The sequence below is a fragment of the Poecilia formosa genome, unplaced genomic scaffold, assembly GCF_000485575.1.
Source record: "Poecilia formosa unplaced genomic scaffold, Poecilia_formosa-5.1.2 Scaffold292, whole genome shotgun sequence".
In the NCBI taxonomy this organism is placed as follows: domain Eukaryota; kingdom Metazoa; phylum Chordata; class Actinopteri; order Cyprinodontiformes; family Poeciliidae; genus Poecilia; species Poecilia formosa.
In genome coordinates this window covers 743914-767806 of record NW_006800231.1, presented here as the reverse complement: position 1 = coordinate 767806, position 23893 = coordinate 743914, and the positions used below count along the sequence as shown (strand labels likewise).

Here is a 23893-nt window from a genome sequence, read left to right as displayed (position 1 = left end):
ATCTACATGCACATTTTAGTTTTACATCGAATCAAAGTTAAGGAATCAATATTGAGTCTTGTATATTTTTTGGTCTGATAGGTCTACATCATCACATACCATTACAAGTTTTTTCACAGGTGTTAAATACACAATGTTGTTGACAGACAATAAGTATTATGTCATTCAAAATTATCTTACATTAACATATTTCCAAAAATGTGTGTACACAAGCTTAAAAATAACAAGATGGCATTAATATTTCATTTTATTTAAGAAAACACGTATAGATCTGTAAAAATATTTGATTCCTTTTTGAACAACAGTCTTATTGTCCATAGAAGAACGGCGTCCATGAGGTTAAGCCTTGTGCTGTATGAACCAGGGAAACATGTGTTGGGGTAACCCAAGTTTGACTTTGGTTGGCATCACATTGGTTTCTTGATGCCTTCCTCCCTCTCTGTTGCATAACAAAGCCACTTCTTGACAGTTTCGCTATAGTCCTTGTCAGTCAGCTTTGGGCCAAACTACCGAGCAGCAGCTGAAAAACACCAAAACAAGAGTGAGGAAGGTGCCGGTTTGGGCCGGTTAGAAAGATGATAAACATTTGAAAAGTTTTGAAACACAGTGAAATATTAAACAGTGTACTGGATCTGAGAACACACACAGAAACTGTATAGTTCCACTTGTACACTCACAGCTAAACTAATATGCCAATGAATATTCATGAAAATTTATCTTAAAGTTAGTCGACATATATAATCACACCTTTACTTATCAAGCTGCAGCATAGGCACAAAACAATGCAGTTATTTTTCAATAAACAAAGTTAAGATAAAAGTAATGTCACCAAACTTACTGCAAAAGTGCTCAGAGTAGAATTCAATTCAGAAGCAGGTTGCAAACAAGCCAGCAGCAAAGGGTCGTGTAGTTGGGCCATACCACTCATGTAAAAAGGTGAGTTGGAGGGGGTGGACCACTCCACTGCTTGAAGTGACTTGTAGATGTTTTTGTCAACACATTACGCACAAACAGTCAGTAATATTTACAGACAAGTAAGAAAATGTACAGAAAGGAATCACAACCCACTGTCCTTAACAGTTTAAAACGTCATAAACGTCATTACATTGATTTAACATTGATCAGATGTTGGCATTTGAATCATTAGAATTCAATCACAAAACAACATTGACTCAGTGACAATTCTTCAACATTGATTACTTGGCTAGAATAGGATAATTGTTTGATGGTTGATCCACCGTTGACTATAACCAAAAATCAACCTTTTTTTTTTTTTACCATAATTCAACGTTGAATTACCATTGCTTGCAATCTGGGTAATGTTAAAGTTAAATTCTGACTGCAGAACAAACACCAACCAGATGTCATCTGGAGAAGTCCTTGTAAATGAGATTTTATACACAAAAAACTATATAAACCAAAGACCAGCATTATGTTTTTTATATTTGTCAATCGTCTGGTATTTTGTCAGCAGCTTCATTTTGAACTCAGGGCTGATTACGAGACTGCTGAGGTATTCCAAAGGCAGACCGTGAAAAGTGTGAAGTTGGCTTTGTCCTTTTAACCACTTCACCATTCATCTCTGTTTGGGAGAGATTCCAAAGAAACACCACAAAAACAAACAAAAAAAAAGAAGAAATTCTATTTGACTGAACTGATGGCACAATCAGAACTATGATGTTCGTCCTTTTTGTCAAATTACAATCATACAATGTATTTACTGGGTGTTTATCTGGTATACCGACCCAAAGTAGCGCATATACGTGGAATGAGAACAACAAACAGTTCAATTTCTTTTGCAAATAAAACCTAACAGTAACACACTCAGTCATGGAAGTTACTGTTAATGTGGCTGGCACAGAGCATTTCATTCTGTCGCCTCTTCAGCTTCCTGCGACCATCTTCTAGCCTTTCTTTACAGGATGCCTACGAACTAGGAGTTTATATGCTGAGCAGAGAAAAATGATATTGTGATCAGCTTTTTCCAGAGGAGGTCTTGCTTTGGAAAAGTATCCAATGTCTTGTTTTCTCTGAAAGAGTAGCTGACAAACTGTTGAAATATTGGAAGTACAAAGGAGAGTAATGCATGATTAGAATCCACAGAATCAAATGAATAGGTTACTTTTGCATTTGCAAAATTTGCTGATGTACTGAGGTGGTAATTCAGTGTTTGGTTCAGGTGTGTTGGAGCAGGAAAGCGTCCAAAAGCTGCAGGAAAGTGGCACTAAGGGCACAGAGTTACTAGGTAAAATCAAAGCCTTTTTCTGTATTAGAATGAACTCTTCAAACAAAGTCCTGCTCTGAATCCATCCATGACTGTAATGAGCTATTTTGCAAAGAACAATGAGTACAAACTAAGCCTCTAGTTTCTAGTGAGCACACCCTTTAGGTTTATATTTGCAAAAGATTTTGAAAACAATGAAAATTCCCACTGCATGCACTACTTAGTGTTTGTCTACCACTCAAAATGACTTTCTGTTAAAGTCTGTGGTTGTAACATGACTCCAGTCAAACCAGTGGATCATTACCAGGTCACTTCAGAACTTGACTTGCTGAGGTACTTTACTTATTTCAATCAGTTTTGCTGAAGCAGAGACTCATCCAAAACATGCAGGGCACTGTAGGGGCTACTGACTGATTTACTCTGAAAACTAAGGCGAGACAATGCTCACATGATGCCATTTTCCTATAACATATCTACAGGAATGATTAAAAAAAAAAAAAACAGTCAGCTCAAGCTCGGCGTAGCCCATATCCGTCTCCAGCACACTGCATGCATGCACCCTTCAGCGTGAAGGCACTCGGCTCTGGAGGTCCTGGAGAAGCTACAACAGCTAGACTGAGCTTCTCCGGCCTCTACAGAGATCAAACAGCAGGGTGGGAGGGAACCATCACCCAGCAAGCACCACTGCGGCATGCTGAGAATCACGCCGTTCTGTCTGGGTGGACAGACGTACCTGCCGTGACACTGTGAGCCTGAGCTGAAGGGATTGGTGGAGAGGGGGGTGGGCGGGGCTGGATGGGGCTCTGCATGACCTTTTTCCAGTGGAAGGTAAAAACAGGAATTGGTTACCTTTTGGATCGGAGGCAGTCTCTTACTCTCCCTGTGGACTGCGTCCAGTGTCTCGATGTGCATCTGAACAATATCTGCAGACACATTTATACCAGTGAAGCTCCATACAATGCTTGTAAACTGCTCAATCAGAGATCAGTGAGTGTGGGACCGTACCTGGTATCATAGTGTGGAGCGCTTTCAGGTGCTCGTTCGTCACTCCGCTCTCATTACACACTTTATCTACAAAGCGGTTGATAAAGCGCACCACTGAATTGGCCACGTCCGAGCTCTCTGCATCTTCAAAGCCACTCTCTGTGTCGTAGCTCTCTGCCATGCTGCCTGCAATACTGCAAGACCAGATGAACCCGATTTAAACTTCTGTTACATTCTAACCTACAAACCACCAAGTCTTGAAGAGCAGAACGCATCGTTACTCTCTGACCCCTGGTGGCTGAGATGAGGATGTGCCTCCCTCTGGTTACCTGTTGGTGACATAGCTGTTGCTGACGCTCTCCACGTCTCCGAGGCCAGAACTCCTTAGCAGCCGGTTCTTGCTGGTGTCCAGTGGCAGCAGGAGGTAGCTCATCCTGTTGGCGTAATGGATGGCCTGGCTGAAAACCGTGCTCTCCTCCTTCTGCACGCGTTCTGTCTGCATCTCTTTGCTGAGGGTCGGCCACAGACGGTTTTGCTCAGCCGCGAGTTCCAAGGCGCTGATTTCCCTTCTGGTGCCTGACCCTTCCTGTTGGTCCTGGTGATGGATCAACAAATATGAGAGAAACAGATGAGCTGGTGACCAGAAGCCACATTTGACCAGTGCTGGATGCTCTCAGTCATATGGAGGGTGGAACGTAAGTGCTCACTGAGTTGCTCTGCTGGTCTCCATCATCTGTCTCCATGTACAGAGCTTTGATGTGGTTCTGAACGTCACTGTAGAACATGGCCTCCCAAAACTGCATGGTAGTCCACACCATGTGTTCTTGAACACAGCTGTAGGCAAACTGAGTGATGCCTGCACCCAGTTTCTGTCCAGTAAAAAACAGATTTTTGAGAAGAAGCCAAGAAACTTTAACCCAGATTAAGCGACAGAGAAGTCACATTCTGAGTGTTTCTCATCTAAAGTTCCTCCCACTGAGTGAAGAAAGGAAAACCTACAGTATCTCACTGCTTTCTTAGAGCTTTATGGATTTAAGACTTGAATACATATAATGAAGTGACTTTCTTAATGCTAGTTTGAAACTTACTCTGCAGAAGGCCGTGACAAGAGGAAGCAGAGCGGCTGCAATACCATGTTCATCCATATGGGAACAGTCCTGCATTGCAAGATAAAGAACTTAATTTGTTGTTTAATATGAATACAAAAGTTCACTAAGATTTTATGACAGACATTTCAAAACCTAGTTGGTTTTATATGAACATTAGAGACAGAGGCACTAAAAGACAGCAAAAACTTCATGCGACATTAACAGATGGAGCATTAGCGCTGATGTTCTGAGGTGTGTTGCACATGTGCAGGCTCACCTGTAAAGTGCAGTTCATCATGCGAACAATGTAGTCAAACTGCTGGTCGTCCAGCACAGCTCGGTTCTGAAGAACATGTTGATTTAGCTCCTGGGTCAGACAGACCCGTGCTGTGCGACCCTTTAATGCCCGCAGCACAGCCGGCATCAGCTGGACCATGGAGAGAGACGGTCAGAATGCACTTCACACACACATGATCTGCTGTGACATGGCCATTTAAGGTAAGGTAAGGTTCCATTTAGCATCATATCATTTAGGGAAAAAAAGGAATTCATTCCTATTTTCGTTCCCTAAGTTTGGAGTTTAGAAACGCTGTAGCTCTATTTTGCAGACATCATGAGTCTCACTCACCTTCTTGGCCTCCAGCATCTTGTTGTCAAATATATAAGTGATGCAGTTCCTGACCACCTCCAGCCTGCGAGCGCTGTTAGCCATCACATTACCGTTCCTGTCAACAATGTCTCCTGAGAGGAAGTAGCAGTTATTCATCAACATCATGACAAACTGTCTCTATTGCTAAAAATAAAACGCTTAGTCTGAGTTGCATAAAGATAAATACACATCTGTATTTTTACATTTTTAACACAAAGCTTATATTCCCATTGTGAAATACACATCTACAAATCCTCATGGGTGACTTCAGTTTGTGCGTTACCATCAGATTCCTCTTTGTGTTTTAATCTTAAGGAATAGAGGTTGTGCTCACCCAGTGGAGGCCCAGATGGCACCATGCTCTTGAGCTCTGCTTTTACAACAGGCGGTGAATTGTTGAGCTTGGCAACAGCGTGATCGATGAAGAGCTGCACTGCGACATCATCCAGAACAGGAAACGGTGTCCGACTCTGATCCGTACTCTGGCTGGTTTCTGATGGCCTCTGGACTTTGTGCATTGCGACTGCGGGGTAGGGGTTCTCCTGGAAGGACGTCAAGTAAAGGTGAGGGCTAACTCTAACCCTAACTGAACAAAGCAGAAGATGGCACAGTTCCTGGATGAATGGAATGTGAATGCCCTGAAATATTGGAAATCATACATTTTTAAAAAGTTGCTCTGCCAGCTCTTTGATGTGATTCATGACTTTGTGTGGGCAGGCTTCCTCTTGTCGTATTCGCTCCACCTGATTGGCAACAAGCTGTGGAAAAAAAAGAAGATTTAAACATCTGCATGATATGAAAGCTATATGACCAACAAAGCAAAATAATAAAACCCCGTGAATAGAACGGCTAAGAATGCAGTAGAAACACTGTTTTTAAGATTTTGTTGGCTCCAGTGGCCTCTATTAACAGCTCTCAGACAGGAAAGTGGGTTGAGAGAGAGGGAAGACCTGCGACCAAGGTCATGGGGTCAGGACTGAAACCCGTGACAGCCGCATCAAAGGCTAAAGCCTCCATACATGGCTTTAACCCTGTGCCGCCGCCGCACCCTCAGCACATTTTAATGACAAAGTTAATTAATACATGCAACTCATATTTACATGCATGTAAATTATAAATTCATCAGAAAACTTGTTCAGTGCAGTAATTCAGCTTAAAAAAACATAATATTCTAGTTATCAGAGAAACTAAAATTTGCCATGTTTATTGAAATGAATCAAAATGCTTCATAATAGCATTGTTACTGTAATGAATCTCTTCTCTCTTTTTTTTATTTAACTACTGATGTAAACTTCACAACACTTAGTTTTTAAGAAAAGAATATCAGCAAGAGTCTTAATTTAGCTAACAATCTTCATATTTGTGCACATATCATCAAACTCAAGACTCACATCATCAAACAGGTCGGTGGCTCTGTACGGTGGGCCCCTCTCTGATACAAAGCCTGCGAATGCCATCCCGTCCAACACCTTCATCAGGAAGTCATCCTCTGTCAGGGATCTCTGACCCAGGAAGGCCGCCTGTCCCAGTAAAAGGAAGAGACACTTTTGTTTTTTTACAACTAAAAGCAAAGGCCTCCCCCCCTCATCACAACAACACATTTCTATACCTTATGGAAGCGGATTACAGGTTCTGGGTGAATTCGGATGATATGTAAACACCAGCGATAACCTTGGAAAAGTCGAGCGAAGAGCCAGAGGAAGACGGCTCGGATTTCCTTATCCTGAAACACACCCACAGTTCAGCTCAGTTTATCAATAGGACGCTCTTAAGCCATGTTACAAAACAATTAAACAATGTGTGTTCAGAAATATATAGTAGCAGGGTAACGGTCCATTCAATCCAATCCCATACAGACAAATTTAAAGTTACACACATTCTAATTAGATTCCAGGTACAAAACAGATCAGTTTATTGTTCTAAATGGTTAAAAGTCCCAAACATTTGAAAGGAATCACTGACTTAGCATGAATCAACACTCTAAATGAGTATGAAGTGGCAGTGCATGGTGTTCATGATTTTAAAATTAAAAGAATTTTTAATTATTTAAAATTTGATTTTCAGAGGCTTTTAAAGCAGATTTAAAGTCAGTCCAAGTGCTCTTTCGTGGAGTGTGGAGTGTGTATAAAGATCTGTATTCACATTTTCCTACCTGGATCTTTAGTGCAGAAGGATGCATGGACTGTGGGGGAAACGCCTGATCTGAAAATTCCAACTCCGGGTCCAAAACCTGCAACAATTTTACAAACCTGTCAAAAATGATGCACAACCACATCTCCCCTTCCACCTTGCTTTCTTGTTTCATGTTGCATGTGAAGGACCCATTTTAAAAGGCACTTCCAAAACAACTAAAAACAGAGTCTCCCTCCAAAGACACCCACTGTAAAATGTGATGGCAGCAACATCATGCTGTTTTTTGTCAATAGGGACGGGAATAGGAAGATGGATGGAGCTGGAGAAAAACCCATAGTTGTAACATAGTTGAGAGTGAAGCAGAAGTTCAAACAGACTTAGTTTATACCAATTATGTCTAAGGTTAAAAAGAATGATTTGTTTTAGGTTTTTCTGAAGGCAGAGCTCAGATTTCTTGTCATTTTCATTTTTTGACCCATGATCAGTTTTGGTATTTACTTTTACAGGGAACTTGTTCACTATTAAGCTGAAGTGAGATGGCTCATGCAGTAACAGTGGTGTTGTGCTGCCCAAATATGTGCCTGTTCAAAATCAGTGAAGACTGAATCATCAACACCAGTTGCCATACTTAGAAAATGTAAAATGTTACCAATTATTAGTCGACCTCTCCTCTGGATATCAGCTGGATTTTCTGTGCTTAAATACAGGCAGGTCTGTTGTTGTCTTTGCAACTTATTGAAATGGCAATTCACTTTTTATGAAAAGTAATTTTGTTAAAAATAATTGTCTAATATATCATGACATCATGTGGGTAGGAATGTCTGTGTTATTGTAATATTCAGCATTTTATGAAATATTCATCTCCACAATCCAAAGCAAAGTCTCAATTGTGATAAAATTGAATAAACAATGTAGAATGCCAATAAACCTTCATGAATTTCCGCTTATTTCAGAAGGATTTGTTCTTTTTTGTTTGTTGTGGAAGGGAACCGGGAAATATTTGCTCAATTAGTGACAGAGGTCAATGTGATTACACAGAAACCCTGAAACAGCACATTTCATTTCACTTAGGCCCAGTGACCCAGGCCATCTCCCAGATGCCTGACATATTATGCCTTAAAATGAGTCCAAGTAGAAACTCAGGGCTCCACACAACTTCTTGTTGTCCTTCTTTCTGGCTTAAAACCCAGAGACTGTTGTGCTACTTTTCTGCTTCAGACAATGAGAAACCTCTGTGTCTTCAGTTCAGCTTGTGCTGCAGTCAGTTTATTATTTAAAATCGACTTGCTGGGATGAATTACCTCTGATGTAGATCCAGTTGACTGTTGGTCATTAAGTGGAAAAACCGACACTTAATGCTAATTTTCCTATTATGGTCTTGAGTCACATGCCTTGTGTTCTGTAAAACTTTGAACATATCACTGAATGTAATCAGAAAACCTGTAAAAAGGAAAATTATGGACTTCTGGGTGGGCAAGCAAGATGGCAACAGCTTCACTGAATGGTTCCCAGATAAATATTCTAAAAATGTCCTTCCTCTATGCAGTTGCAGGATGTAAAATACACTACAGAGTGAGTTAAAATGCCTAAGCCTAAATCTAAAAACGCTCTGCTGTACGACAACAAATTACAAAAGATGAAGGAATGAATATCCCTTCATAAAATGAACAGCTAGTCTCTGGGATTCAGAAGCATCTGTGGTGGCCGACGACGACTGATCTACAAACTATTTTCCAGCAACTCAGAGAATCACGTCGTGAGAATAGAAGTGGTTTTAGAAGTTAAAGAGAAACTAGAAAACAAATGGAAGATTGGACAAAGCAGAAAACCATATTTTGAAAGCAGATAAATACATTCAGCACAATGAAGTAAAGAACAATGTGAAGCGAAACTGAAACAGACTGAGATGGGTGAACACCACATTTGAACTCCATTCTCTGCAGAAGGCTGAGGACCGCTCTTCCTCTCTCTCAGCCTTCATAGAAAAGACTGTCTATGAAAATCTTCATAGACAAATTGGACGTTCTGACATCATTTGACCTGGTTACTGAGAGAGCTCACCGTTCACTGGGACTAAACCTTCATCTGATGCCCCCCACCACGTTTAATAACAGTCAAGTTCACCACATTTGAAGTCAAGGATGCAGTATTAAAACGAGCTTGGCAAACGAAAGGCTTCATGCTGGCAGTATTTGGAGTAATAGACCATGATTATGTTAAAATGGCTGTGTGAATACGCTGAAGCAGTTCCTCAGAGAAAAGGAGATAAATTCCAGACTCCATTCACGGCCAAGTTGAGGGTATTTTATGAGAACACCACGTGTCTACAACTCTGCAACTGAAGCAACAAAAACATCGTGAGTTGAGGCTTCAAAATCACCATCACTCAACTATCTACATTGTGAGCTGACAAGATCAAGAGTGCTATGTGGACCAAGTCAGGAAAGATGGACAAAGAGCATTCAAAGGACGAAACATGGGATGGATGTAAGAAGAGGCTGGACGCTTTTAGAAGGGAACAAGTAAAACCATAAAACACCAAACGGGTAACACCACCAGAGGGCCCTTCACAACCACAGAGCAGTGATGCTTTACCCTCAGAGTCACTCATTAACTATTACACCACTAAGGACGTTGACAAGATCAAAGGAAAGGAAGTCTTCTTTAACTGGACTTAAGTTAGTTTCATTTACAAAGGGAAAATGTTCAGACTATTAATTGTTACTATATGTCTGAGTAGTCAAAAGGTCCATCCATCCATCCATCCATCCATCCATCCATCCATCCATCCATCCATCCATTTTCTTCCGCTTATCCGGGGTCAGGTTGCGGGGGTAGCAGCTTCAGAAGGGAGGCCCAGACTTCCCTCTGCCCAGCCACTTCTTCCAGGTATAACTCCTGACTTTATCAGTACCAATAAGAATCACAAGCTAAAATGTAAAAGGTGTTCTTAATCCAACAAAAAGGGCTAAAGTACTAGGCAAAATGAAAAATAAAAGGCAGAAGTAAAATCCCTTCAAGAAACTCACCTCTCCGAGACAAAGCATAGTAAACTTAAAAGTATATAGGCATTCAATGCATCACATGAATCAGGTTGTAGATGGGTAACATCTGAGAAGATCCATGAATGACTACAAGGCCAAAGAATGCAGCTAGAATGTAGAGATTGGCAGACTAGAGGGACAGGAAATGATCTTTAACAATGTGTATGTAGTTTTCATAAATTATTTGGTTACCCACGTTAAATATTACCAAGTTTGTGTTTTTGGATAAACACTTTGAACAGATTCAGTACAGAAGTGGAAGTCAATCAATAAATCTGACAAAATTAAATTAGTTTTTTTTCTCCACCAAAGACGAGCGAGACAGAGAAACCACACACACACACACCCATACACACACACCCACCCAGTTGAGGCGTTTCATGTGGGCTCTGCCCAACACACACTGCTGTTATGTACAGAGGATCTGAATGCATCTTGGTGTGAATGGCCCATCCACTCCACCAGTACTAATGACGGTAGTGAAACTTCCTGTTAAAACCCTGATCATACTGACAGGAGCTGTTGCTGCCAGTGAATGCTAGTTTTAATGTGAGGAAGGGGAATATGTTTTCAATACCGATATAGTTAATAAATAATTGTACAGAGCACTGTGGACGGAGCTTCATTTATTAACATTTAAAAATATCCAGATCCAGTTGTTCCTCTTTGATGATTTCATTCCAAGACTTTTTGTAGTTAAAAGTTAAGTGATTATTACAACAGGAATATATATATATATATATATATATATATATATATATATATATATATATATATATATATATATAGAGAGAGAGAGAGAGAGAGAGAGAAAACATATGGAGTAATATTAAAAAAAAGAAGAAAGATTTTTTTAGCAGCTGAACCTCTTTGATTGTGGCACTTTCTTTGAAAATGGGAGCTGAACTCCTTCCCTCAAAAAAACACCTTAAATGTTTCCATGTCTCTCAGTTATGGCTGAGATAATGCCATAACTGTTAATGTTTTACCATCAGGTGATATAAACGTCTATTGGTTAAATGTTGCAGCAGCAACAGAATTAGCAAACTGCCAGCAGATTTTGTTATTCAAGAAAAAACCCTGTAAAATGTAGGAAGTAAATGCATTTATTTACTTCCTATATATAATTAAAGTCTGTGCAGCAGACAATTTACAACTGTACAGCACATGAGCTGGCTGACTAATACACAATAAAACTATTGCTCACACATGGAATTATATGAATAACAAAGACGATACATTTCTTCAATTATTCCTGGTAATCCTTAGTCAACACAAAACCAAGATCATAAAAGTGATTTCCAGCAAAGTGGCATTAAATCCTGGACTTCCTGCATCACATAGCCTCAGTGTGTAAATGCAATGACTAACAACAAATTCAATATGTGTTATCAAAAACACACACAAGCATTTTTAACAAGAGGAAGAAATAATGTAATCTGTAAATATCAATAAGGAAGCTGAGAAAAGCTCTTACAGTACAGACTGTAAGAGCTTTTCTCAGAATGGACTGTCACTGGGATACTGGAAACAACCCAGCAGCTTTATATGAGCTGGCTGGGGAAACCACCTCTAATGAAGACAACAGGGCAGCAAAACAAGGCTTTAAAATATTATCCTGCAATATAGAAAATACAGTGTCAGCAGAGGTGGCAATGTCAAAGCTCTAACATGAACAGTAGCTATAAAACAAAAACAAATCAAAATAATGATGCAGATGGAGTTTAACATTAGGCTTAAAAAATGAAGCAAAAAATATTTTATTACCTTGGTGAATAATTGGAAATAACTTCTAAAAAAATAAGCAATTTCTATCATTTTTTTTTAACAATAGTTGCATTACGACATTCTAGATTTCTGCAAAACCAGTTTAATAATAAGACATGTAGAATGAGCAGTTCTACAGACAACTGAGTGTTGTTTCAAATTCAGATAAATTCAAAAATTATTTATTGATCCTAAAAGGAAACTCCATGTTGTAACTCAAATTATTCAAGATTCTTTTTAATGTAGATGATGATGGCTGAAGGATCCCCTGTAACAGTCTGTGTTACAGTGAATTTGAAGAAACCTCTGACTGAAGATACAGTTTTTCTTTGACAGTCTTGTGAAAAGCATGCTCAGGGTTCTATACCTGCATACGTTAATACTTTTCTCATGTTTCTCACCACTCTTAGCACATGAATGTTATTATTAATTAATTAATTAATTTATTTATTTATTTATTATTGTAACAATCACTAATTTGGTCCCACATTAATGTAGAATGATATTCCATTCCTCAACCAGCATCTGTTGGAAGTTAGTCCATTTGGTTGTGTTAATCACTTCAAATGTGAAACTATTTTAGGGGAAAATGGTTTTCTGACAGTATAAGTTATTAGAAGAAGCATTGTTACAACAATGAAAATAAAGGATAGATGAATGGCTTTAAAAGATGATGAAACCCTGTTATGTCATTGAAGGAAGAACTCAGTGAGGACTTTCCAGCAGTGCTGTGTAGCTTAGTGAAGACTTCCCACAACCCATTCCTGAGATTTCCCTACATTTACCAGTGTGTTATGTAATGATGTGGTTGTGTCTTACCATGGACAGGGCAGTCTGGGTCTGCTGCAGCAGAGGTTCAGGCAGCAGAGAGATGTGGACGCATTCAGGGATGGTAATGGTGCCTCCATCCAGGTCAGCAATGATTACATCCAACTAAAGTCACACAAGTACGTATCATACACATCACCGATAAACAGTGCAGCATCAGATGATAAACCCAGACTAACAGACATTAAGTTGTTTCCATCGGCTGTTGTCCATTACGACTTCAGACATCAAACAACAATAACTCCACAATGAGACAGAACGGCTGCAGAGCTGATAACCTCTGTTCTACACTGACAAGGGATCAGAGAGCAATCTGTGGGCTGAGATAAGGAGTCAATTCACACCTTTAACATAACTGATCATTCCATTTTCAATAAGTCACAGTCAGACAAAAGATTATTATTTTTATTTAGTACTCTGAAGATTAACTTATCAAAGTTGAAAACACAATTTTATTACATTTATAAATCTTAAAGGCAGCAATCAGTCAGGCAGCAGGACAAAGCTCAAGAGTGGAATTATAATATTAACTGTTCTGAGATCACAGATCTCTTTAGCCCTTTGTGAACACAAACATTTCCTTAACACTAGTGAGTTGCTTTTGTCATATGTTCATGTTTTCAGTGATAAAAACTCACCAGTTCTTGTGTCTCAGAGCGGAAGAAGGAATTAACACCAATGATGAAGGGAGTGGGAGTGCTCAGGACCTCCAGCAGCTTCCCGGGTAAAATGGGAACATAAGTAAAACTAAGAAAACAAACAAAAAAAAAGGTTTAATGTGAACATCATCACAAACAACAGACAAGCCGAGCACAACTACAGCAGCAGAGCAAAATGAACAGCTGTTAAGCATTGAGGATCAACTGTTTTGTACAAAAACGCCATTTGAGATGGAGAATGCTCCATCTCAGACTTAGAAGCTGATGTGAACAGGGTCGACAACAGTTTAAATACACCTAACCTAGCATATAAATATATATTTTACTTATGACTTCTAGCTTCTCACATGATTTCCAATAATCTCTGGATTTCCAGACCCCAAATATACTCCCTAAATTAAATCCCTTAAATCCCTTCCAACATCTCCACGTTGGAAGGTGTTTTAAGGATCTCAGTTTTTCTCATCAATAAAAAAATTAAATAAAGCTAGTTTGAATGTGGAGCGGAAGTACAAGCAGCAGAAAATATTTGTCCCTCTACGTACACATGTTAGTGTGAACAGAGTTTTTGCTTCCAAAGCATCAGAGTGGTCACCTGTATTTGAGGGGGAACATTATGGCCAGCAGGCCTCGGCAGGCGTCGGTCAGCCTCTGGTAGCTGCTGGACAGAAACAGGATCTTGTGCTCCGTCAGGGCAGCACAGAACAGGTACAACACGTTGACTATACCTGAGAGGAAAAACACACTAAACATTATGACAGGCCATCTGTGGAGAAAAACCAGGTTTCTCTCTCTCTCTCTCTCACACACACACACACACACACACACACAAAAGATACACAGTTGTCAAGCCATCTAACCAATTAACAGACACTAATGTAGAAAACAACAGTGTTCTAAAAAGCCCTGAAATCAACCAAGCTAGCTCCACACAGGAACACTGGTGTGGTGCAGTTCAACCCAACAAGCACCAAAATTGTAAAGCTAAAATTGTAACCTGCTAATAACAACAAATTTAAAAATGAATGAATTCATTGTTTATTTCTCCAAACATGGGATCAGAGTCCATACCAAGCTGCCTAAAGAGCTGGGCCACGCTGCTGCCGCTGACAGGAAGAGCGTCATTGATGGGAGTCTGGATAACTTGCCGGTCACCAGCACCTAATGTTATTGTCCTCTACAGGTAAAGAGAGATTAAAAAAAAAAGATTAGAATAAATTAAAGAAAGAAAAAAAAAATCAAACAAATGCGACTCAAGAAAATCATGATTCAGTGCTGAGGTTTGATCAGAGTTGTGTGCGTCCTGAAAACAGCGTGAGTCTGATACAGAGATGGAAAATCACCGAAGCTCAGCAGAAACATGACAAATAAAACCCAAGCCATTCCAGCTGATGAGGCTGCAAAAGACTCCATGCCAACAACCTTATAGGAAAACAACAGCAGCACCATAACAAAAGGTTCCCACGGACAATGGAGGTTCAACGACACTGCAGCCCTCATGCTCTATGAACTGTCCACTGCAGTCTAACAGGTAAGAGGGAATGATCAGACTGACTACATACATCAGTCAAGCCACCAACATTCTGCAAAATCTATTTTTAACTTTTTAAATAGCACATATTTCTGTGCTTTACGTAGAAGGTTTCAGTTCTATATATTAGTTACCAGATCATTAATAAACAACATCGAACAAGGGGTGGAAAGTAAAAAGCTTAAGATGAGGTTACCTAACGGAGTATATACCACAGGGATGTGGTTTAGGACAGTATTCATATGTGGAGCAGAGAAGAAGTTCCAAAAGGCCCCGGATTGTTTGGCTCAGGAGGCCAAACAGAGAACAGTGCAGCCACATCCCATGCACTCTACAGCAGTAGTGATCAAGTCAGTTGACTCAGATTAGCCATTCAGTCCTGTGGGCCAACATCTGATCATCAGGTGTGCAAAGCGGTTTTTTTTTTTTTTTGGACAAATAGAAGCACCTGATGTGCTGCTTCTTCTTCATCACCTAAATGTCGTAGTTGTAAACTCATAGTGAAATAAAATTGCATCCTTGATAAATCAGAGCATCTCAAAAAGGTAATCTATTTCAGGAATTCATGAAAAAAATGAAACTGGTCAGATGGATTCATTACATAAAGTAACATATTTCAATAATGTATTCCTGTTAATATTTGTGATTATGGCTTACAGCTAATAAAAACCCAGATTGAAGCTTTTCAGAAAAGAATAAAAAAGTAACGTACACCAACATTAGGACCACAGTTTGTGTGAGCTTGATTAGTCAACAGCCCTACAGAGGAAATGGTTGTCAAGAGGGAGATGACAAACAGCAGAGACCTGAGGGCCGACACAGAGCCCAGCCTGAGGGCCGACAGCCTGAGGGCCGACAGCCTGAGGGCCGACACAGAGCCACAGCCTGAGGGCCTCCATGCCACGCCGCACCACTGCAGTAACCTCTGCTAACGGCACCCTGACCAACTGCTGGGTGAATATACTGTACATACTGAAGAGAAAGTGGACAGTATATACACATTTATTAGAATAATAATATCAGCTAATTTTCTGAGAAAATTAATTAAAGTTTAACTGTAAGCCAAAGTCAACAAACAGGACAGAAAAGAAAGCTTCAACTACACTACTGTGTGCAAGGAATCTATTCTATCCAACTAAATAAATTCACTTTTCAATTCAAATTAACTGGTCTATAACTAAGTACTAACCTGGAGCCTGTGCTCAACTTTACTGAGGAAAATGGAATTGTTTTTATGTTCTTGGTAAAACTGTTTCTGAGTGATACTTTAGCTTCTACTGTCTATGATTTGCATCAAAATTACATAACCATTTTAAAACATCTCAAGAATCTAGGATCAGCTTTTGCTGTAGATGAGATCAGGTGTTGTTCACAAACAGAAAGCATCTCAATTAGTTCACCTAAAGCAGCAGGTGTGCATGGATAGACTGAAGGAAGTGGGGAGGAAAATTAAAAGAAGCTGATTGGTAGAGAGAGACGTGAGGATATGAAGTCAGGCTGGCATACCAAACTGTCCTCTCTCTCCTCTGGACCCGGCTGCACAAGCATTCAACACACACACACAGCAGGATAAGATATGTTAGAGGTGACTGCACAAGACAGTCATGTACCAGCATGGCAAAACATATAGGCTGAACAAACATCATCATACCACTGTAAAATGGGTGAAAATAGAACATTGCACGAAACACATGCAAAACAAATATTTGGCATTTTGGCAGCACAAAAACAGCAATAAAAAGAAACAATGCTTCCATTAAAATTCAAAATATACATAGGAATAATAGGGCAATTACTTTTCACGCAGGGTCAAGTTGTTCTGAAAAGCTTTTTCCCTTAAACATAATCGTAATCTCAACACATTTACTGAAGTTAAATTACTCTGATGTTACAATTAATCTGATAGTTTCAAGCATAAGTGTGATAAAAGGCAAAACCAAAAGCTAATGTTATTTTAAAATGCTGTTACAACAACAACTGGCTCAGAGGGAAGTGAATTCTGAGGAATCAGTTTCAAAACTGAAACAGTGGCACCAACCATAAGCGGTACTAAAAGTAAAGCTGCTTCCAGCAGACAAAAATGATCCCAAACAAAGGTGCCCCGACATTAACATCTACAAGCTCGTGATGAGATCAAGCAAAGTGCCAATGACCTCCGGCACAGTGACTGATTCTTTCATTTCAGTCAGAGCAGCTGGCCGGGTGAAAAATGGGACTGGAGTTCCCAATTTCAGGAGGAGATGTGTATGTATTCCTTTAACAGCTTGGATTCTAATAAACACTTGACTTAATTCCAAAGTAAACAAGTCTTTGAAAATCAGGGAAGTTTGGACATTTGGAAATTGTGGACACTGCCGTGGCCAGAGTTACCCTTAGTTTGCTTCCATTTCCCCAGGGGAAACTCCATGGACTCTTTGCCATCCTCAGCCCTTCAGCTAAACATCGCCCCCTCCTTAGTGACTAGTTTTACTAAACTTAAACCTACATCTTAAAGACAAATATAGCACAAATGTTCCACAAAAATTTGACACCATTTTTGTCTGCTTTGAAGAAGGTGGGATGGCCAACTTCAGTCAGGTATCTGAGTGTTTCATTAATCACAGACAGTTGTAAGACATTACTTTTGTGTGTCAAAGTAAAGCCAAAGTTAACACTGCCCTTAAATTTGACTCATCTTTCAATGTTTAGGCAAATATGAAAATATGGCTTTATGTAATCAAGAATAACAAAAGCAACAAGGGTGGGATGAAAAGATGGATGGACAGCCTGACAGTGTGATCTTACTGACATGTTTTCCCACAGTGGTCGTTACATATGGAGGTAAAGGGAGCCTGAAAACACAAACCCAGCTGTACAGCATCATGTTGTATGGCTGTTTTACTGCACAAGGGACTTGTGCACTTCACAAATTACATCACTGCATGAGGAAAGATGATTTTTTTGAAATATTGAAGAACCACCAAGAGGTTGTAGTTTGGGGACTAGTGTGGACCCTAAGCATACTCAAGTCATTTACAACATGGCTCAGACACAGCTCATTTTAAATTATGCTTTTCTAATCAAACCACTTTATGGAAGCATCACATTCATCCAGTCGCAGTCAAAAATATGTAGACATTTATACACAGATCAGAAGAAATCTTGGAGTCAAGTATCTTGCCCTCAGGCATATCGACATATGGCAGGGTAGAAATCTGGAACTGAGCCGAATGTGCGTGTGACTAACAGGTTCTAGAGAACTGACTCAGCTCCACTAGGTCAGGAGGAGCAGGAGAAAATTTCAGCAAGCTATAGTCAAAAGTTTAAGGAAGGATAAACAAAAAAACCAAAGTTTCAAAGGCAATTCTACAAAATACTAAGAAAATGTATGTCAACTTCTGCCATTGGGCAAACAGAATCAATTACTGTTTTACAATCTGATTTAGTCTAATTTAATAGTGGGAAAAGTAGCAGAATTTTCAAAATATGTTTTTTGACATATATTAAGTGCCTTTCCGAAGCGTGTAATTGGTTGCTGCAGCCTGGAAATGTCTAATGCTGATTAGATGTGATTGTCTCATTCAGATGCTGCGCTGCCAGCAGGAAGCCATCTGCCAGGCCATATGGCCACCAAGCAAGCGAACTATGACCTGCTAAGCAACCACTTTAATGTGTGTGTTTGTGTGTGTGTTGGTGGGTGGGTGTGGTTCTTAATACCTGAAGAAAATCAAAATTATTAAATAAAAAAACAGCAACAAACTCAAATCTGGAGAAATGATATGATTCTGCAGTCTGAATACAAAACACACATAAGCAGGTCAGAAACATTTGGAATCACTCAGTTATTCATGATTTGAAATGAATTCATGAAAAAAAAGACACTGATCTGGTTGATTGACAGAATCAATAACATGAAGCTTATTGCTGATTGGTGAATCTTGCAGAACAGGAAAGTTACCTGGAGACAGGCCAGCAGCCAGTCACAGGCCGGGGACTGGGGAACTTTGTCTAAACTACAAACTGGGGACTCATCTATCTGTAACACAAAGGAGCCAGTGTACAGAAGGGTGCACATACAATGGGATAGCACATCTGGAACTCTAGTAGAAGGCTTCAGTTCACACAGAATCACAGAAAATATGAAACTTACACCATCTGTGAACCCCTAATAAAATGAAGTAATTGGGTTTTGGGATAGCTTGCATTTAAAATAAAAAGGCAATGGCTAATTGTGGAAGACCACCTCTTCCAAAATTTCAAAGATATGATTCGTCAGGAGCAAGACAACACATTTAATGAGAATGATGCCATTTAAAAACTGCCAAAATGTGCTTTAAGTAAAACACAAGATGGCATGCTGACGTCCCACAACATACGTCTTCAAGATTTAAACAATATTCATTTGAACAAACATGCTGCAGAACATCCCATCAGAGGTATGCATCATTAGGAAGTGGAAACAAACCGTGACAACATGCCACACTAATGACATCCTATGTGAAAGAAAGCAGTTTGGTTTGAAGGTCTATATCCACCTTATTCCTGGTGCTGCTGTAGGACTGAGTGTGGATGGAACGTCTGAAAACAGCCAAAGTTTCAGTTAACCGCTTTGTTTCAGAAGTTAATTCACACAGCAAGCTGTAAATTTGAAGTAAATGGTGAGCAGCTTAGATAAAAATCTTTTTGTCCATTTTGAAGAACCCAGCGGTTATGAGCCCAGTCATTTCAGCTTATTAATGTGAGGAGGCTGAGAAAGGAGCGGGTCCTCAGAGGAGACACCTGGAGGAATCTTCTCCAGACAGGAAATGACATCATGGAATCTGAGGTTCTGTTGGTGGATATAACATCTCATCTAAATGAGTTGGACCTCAACCTCCAGTGCCATGGCAACACTGTGTGATCTGATGGCAGCAGTCAGCTCCTTATTTGTTTTTCAAGTTTGATTAAAAATTTATTTTCTAATTGCAGTTCTCATTATGTTTTATATTAAAAAAATAGAGCAGTTTAAGTTCACAAACAGAATTCCTGAACTTATGAACTCCTAATGCATATTATATTTTGTCCAGTTTTCTTCCTAAGAAAAAATGCTAGCAGTCATAACTTGCTCTAGTAGATCGTAGCATATTTTACTGTGGTTCCAGTTCATTGAAAAAACCTATAGAAAAATCTTTCTGCGTTCTCCCAACAGACAGCTGGTTGCTGTTTGTCAGTAATCAGCAGCTGAGTAATTGTAAAGCGTGACACAGATTATTAGACAAAACCCAGATTCCTTGGATGAACTCAATAGTGTGGACAGCTTATATAATGAGCTACACACAAAAATAGGCCATGGTTTGAAAAATTAGCAGCACAAAACACAGCTGGATAAGACTACGCTGTAACAGTTATGTTTTCCATCAGCATTACCCGCCTACATTTAATATTTGTCAAATTCACAGCTACATGAACATCCTGCTGTGTGTTTCTCCTGTTGACCCCGGACTGGACTTCATGTCTGCCTGGAGAGCCATGAGGTTGACCTCGACCTTCAGTAAAATATAACCAACCATTTACAGGGTTACCACAGCTACAAGTCCTCCATCCATCTCATCCTGTGTGAAGCACAAGTTGATAATGATGGCTTATAGGAATTAGGTGGATACAGCAGAACTGATGCGATGAACTGGGCTGAACCAGTAATTAAAGCTACACAGGTTTCTCATTAAACTCAGGAATATTAAACTAAACAGTCCCACTCGCACATTAATGACCACCTGTACACCTGTGTCCCAGCCGTTATAACACCTGATCTCGGCTCTGACCAGAGCAGAACCAACATGTCTCATGCAGGTGTTGGTCGGTTATCATACCTGGGAGCCTCCGGCAACAGGGATGACACAGGTTAGCAGGTTTCCGATCACAGTTTCTAAAGGCGTAGACAGGCCGTCTACATGGACGGTGTAGATCAGACCGAGGCAGTTCTATGGAATCAAGGCACAGACACAGAGGTTAGAGGTCAGCAGGGCAATGTAACAAACACACTAATGATGCACTTAAAACTATAAATCTGTCACTTTTTTTCTTTTCAACACCTAGAAATATACTGGGAAGGCTGATGATGACCTACCCTGAAGGCCTCGGTGTAATCAAGTCGAGAAACCACCACCAGGCTCTTCGGTGCAAACAGTTTAGCGTGCTGGACTACAGCTGGCTCCTCATCTGCCTCGTCAGCATCGCCAGCATCAATCTTCTTCAGCTGAACACAGAGGAGAAACAGATGCTGTCATGACATCAAGCTGAAATGAAGTTATTGGTGTTCAGCTTCCTGTGTGATCAGCTCAGAGGGACTGTGTCTAGCTGGCGTTCCTTTCACCTGTGGATTATCCAAGCCCTCCCAGAAAGTAAAGCAGGCACAGTAGTGACGCTCCGAGTTGATGTCAGTCAACACGGCAACGAAGAAGGAGGCCGGCTGCCGCTCTGGAACCAGCTGCCAACCGCTGGGCTGGCAAAACTAGAGAGGCAGAGGGAGAGGATGTGATGACAGCAGGAAGGTTAGATAATACCAGGTTTTACCATAAACAATGAAGATAGTGAAATTTTTCAAACTGATGTGTCATAGTTTCATATTTAATCAGATTTTCCCTGAATATGTTAAATATTGAAGGTACTCATTTAAATGAAGGCTATATACAAAGACAACAAATCAGCAACTTAGTCACTCATAAACAAAACAGTTTTAAAAATAAATGACAAAATATAAAAGACCGTGTCCAAAATTATTCTTACTAAGGGAAATTCAAGGTTCTAAAAAATGTAAAATAGTCTGATGTTCTTAAATCATCCTAATTAACTTTGAACAGATGCTTCCAGCCAACCCAACAGGTGGAAAACAGCAGGTAGAGGCTCAAACAACAGAGCGCAGTGAGGAGTTGCAGCTGTGTGATGTGGCCCTATCTGAATGTGCTCAAGTCCCAGTGGCAAAAAAATACACTACTATTAAAAAAGAACACAAAAGACTGTAGAAAAACTCAGAGGGAGTGGTATAAATTCAAAAGTAACACCTGAATTAACTGAACAAATGGTAAAAAAGGGCATGAAAATCAGAATGTCCTGCAGAATGTGGGCCATGGAGGTGGCATCATCTCCAGGCAGACAGTCCAACACACACTCGAGGGGGAAGTGAGGATCCAGAAGGTCTGTTTGGCCTTCAGAAAATCTAATCTGGACAGGTTTTCTGCTGTGTGGTGAGATGAAACGAACATCATACCAACCCAGAGCCTCTATGAATTTCATCCCAACATTTTATTTTGGTAAAACCACAAAAAAAAAACAAAAAAAAAAAAACATTTCATTTGTGTGTGAATGCTGTTAGCTCTATCTGAACCTCAGACAGTTGCTGTTTTTGTCTTGTGAGGAGAATGAAAGCCTGACGGGGCTAAATCCATACACAGGAACATGACAGTCAGCACAGACTCACCAGTTCAATGCCTTGTGGGAACGGACTGTCCTCCCAGTCTTTCTCAGGAAACCGCTGGAGAATGCGACCCTGACCCTCACCCTCCACTGCAGGAGACACAGAGGAGCAGAGGAAGAGGTTAGTCTGGGTCGTCTGCAGTGTTTGTTGCAATGTCTGTTTCTACAAATAAGCTTCTGTTACAAATCATTTACAGACCATTCCAAAACATTCAGCCCTCATACAAGTTTGTACTTATTTACATGATCTAGCCAAGAGAGCATGCATGTGTTTCCTGGACTACTGACTGCAACTACAAAGACTGCTGGCAATCATAGCTTAATATGTAGAGGTTTTAGAAATCAGAATAATTTATATTTTATAAATTATATACATATAAATTATATATATCTGCAATACATATAGAAATGTACATACAGATATGTATAAAGCCTGTGGCGAGCCACCAGGTTTTATACTTGTTCCCCCTCCTTGGTTAGCATTGCTTATTTATTTGTTGTTATTTTTAATGTTTGCATTTTTTAAGACTTTATAGTTGGTGATCAGATTTTAATCTTCCAATAACACTTAATTATCAACTGATATTTTCAAATTTCCTATCAACTTTAAACATGTTTTAGCTCAAAAACACAGCGGGCCGCTGGATGTCTGACTGCCGAGCTCCCCAACCACCAGGCAGTGCTAAATCCAAGTATATAGTGGAAAGTTCAGAATGATCAAAGTGTGCTTAAAAATCTATATAAATGTTTTTTTAAATGGACTTTTGACTTAGTTAGATTTCCATTTCCAGGAAGCAAATAATTACTCAGCACATTTTGATCATAATATGTTTTCAAGATGTTGCTTCTCAGACCAACAGATGGTGTAAAAATGGGATGGAATATATCTGCATTTGATGAGGAATTGGATATTAATTTGACCAGTTTGTCATGCAGATAGCCTTGAGAATAAATGTGGTTTTAATCGGTTCTACAAAACTAAATTGAATTAAATATTCTAAACAAAGCCTTCACTTTTCTTTTTGTACAAGGACAACGGCCACATGACATCAGGAAAATAATGTTTTACACTTATGACATTGATTATCATCAATAATTTTAGACTCTTTTCTTTCTCTACCGTTACACCAGGTCTCTATCAGTGTGTGAGCTTCAGTGTGTCCCTGAAAACAGATACCAGGGAACTACAGACTGCTGGAATACCTTTAATACATACTTACACGTATAATATACAGTATCCTAACAAATATGATCCATGTTCACAGAAATTGCCATGACGATTGTGCTTCAGTACATATTGCAACTCTAATAGGGACTGAGCCAGTCCATGCCTTGTGAATCTCCCCCACAATTTTGAATAAGCAACAATCATTCTTCCACTCAACTCTCCATTAACATGCGTTGACACTGTATCAACTTACCAATGACCTTTTATGGCTTACTCTCCTTGTGGAGAGTGTTGGTGAGTGGAAAGAAAGCAGTCTTCCCCCATGACTGTGATGGCTATAAGCTTTCTGTAATTAAAAATAATTTTTGATTTATTTTTTGGAAATAG

The 23893-nt window shown here is 39.7% G+C and overlaps 1 protein-coding gene and 1 long non-coding RNA gene across 2 annotated transcripts in view; both read right to left on the bottom strand.

Annotated features, from left to right (window-relative positions):
• sbf1 (SET binding factor 1) overlaps positions 1–23893 on the bottom strand; it is a 65714-nt gene that overhangs the window by 12766 nt on the left and 29055 nt on the right. Inside the window, exons 4-22 of the mRNA XM_007572029.2 lie at positions 22417–22428; positions 20993–21084; positions 20736–20846; positions 14448–14553; positions 13972–14104; positions 13356–13464; positions 12709–12822; positions 7098–7175; positions 6555–6668; positions 6337–6465; positions 5605–5703; positions 5280–5487; positions 4925–5037; positions 4574–4723; positions 4297–4365; positions 3916–4077; positions 3538–3803; positions 3230–3402; positions 3074–3147 (exon numbers count right to left, since the gene is read on the bottom strand). Coding sequence (XP_007572091.1) covers positions 3074–3147; positions 3230–3402; positions 3538–3803; positions 3916–4077; positions 4297–4365; positions 4574–4723; positions 4925–5037; positions 5280–5487; positions 5605–5703; positions 6337–6465; positions 6555–6668; positions 7098–7175; positions 12709–12822; positions 13356–13464; positions 13972–14104; positions 14448–14553; positions 20736–20846; positions 20993–21084; positions 22417–22428 — 2312 coding nt within the window. The remainder of the gene's footprint in view (positions 1–3073; positions 3148–3229; positions 3403–3537; positions 3804–3915; positions 4078–4296; positions 4366–4573; positions 4724–4924; positions 5038–5279; positions 5488–5604; positions 5704–6336; positions 6466–6554; positions 6669–7097; positions 7176–12708; positions 12823–13355; positions 13465–13971; positions 14105–14447; positions 14554–20735; positions 20847–20992; positions 21085–22416; positions 22429–23893) is intronic.
• On the bottom strand, positions 20–3067 carry LOC107838665 (uncharacterized). Its single transcript, XR_001664742.1, has 2 exons — positions 839–3067; positions 20–520 (listed from the first exon to the last, which is right to left on the bottom strand). It is a non-coding gene; the product is annotated as an uncharacterized LOC107838665 (long non-coding RNA).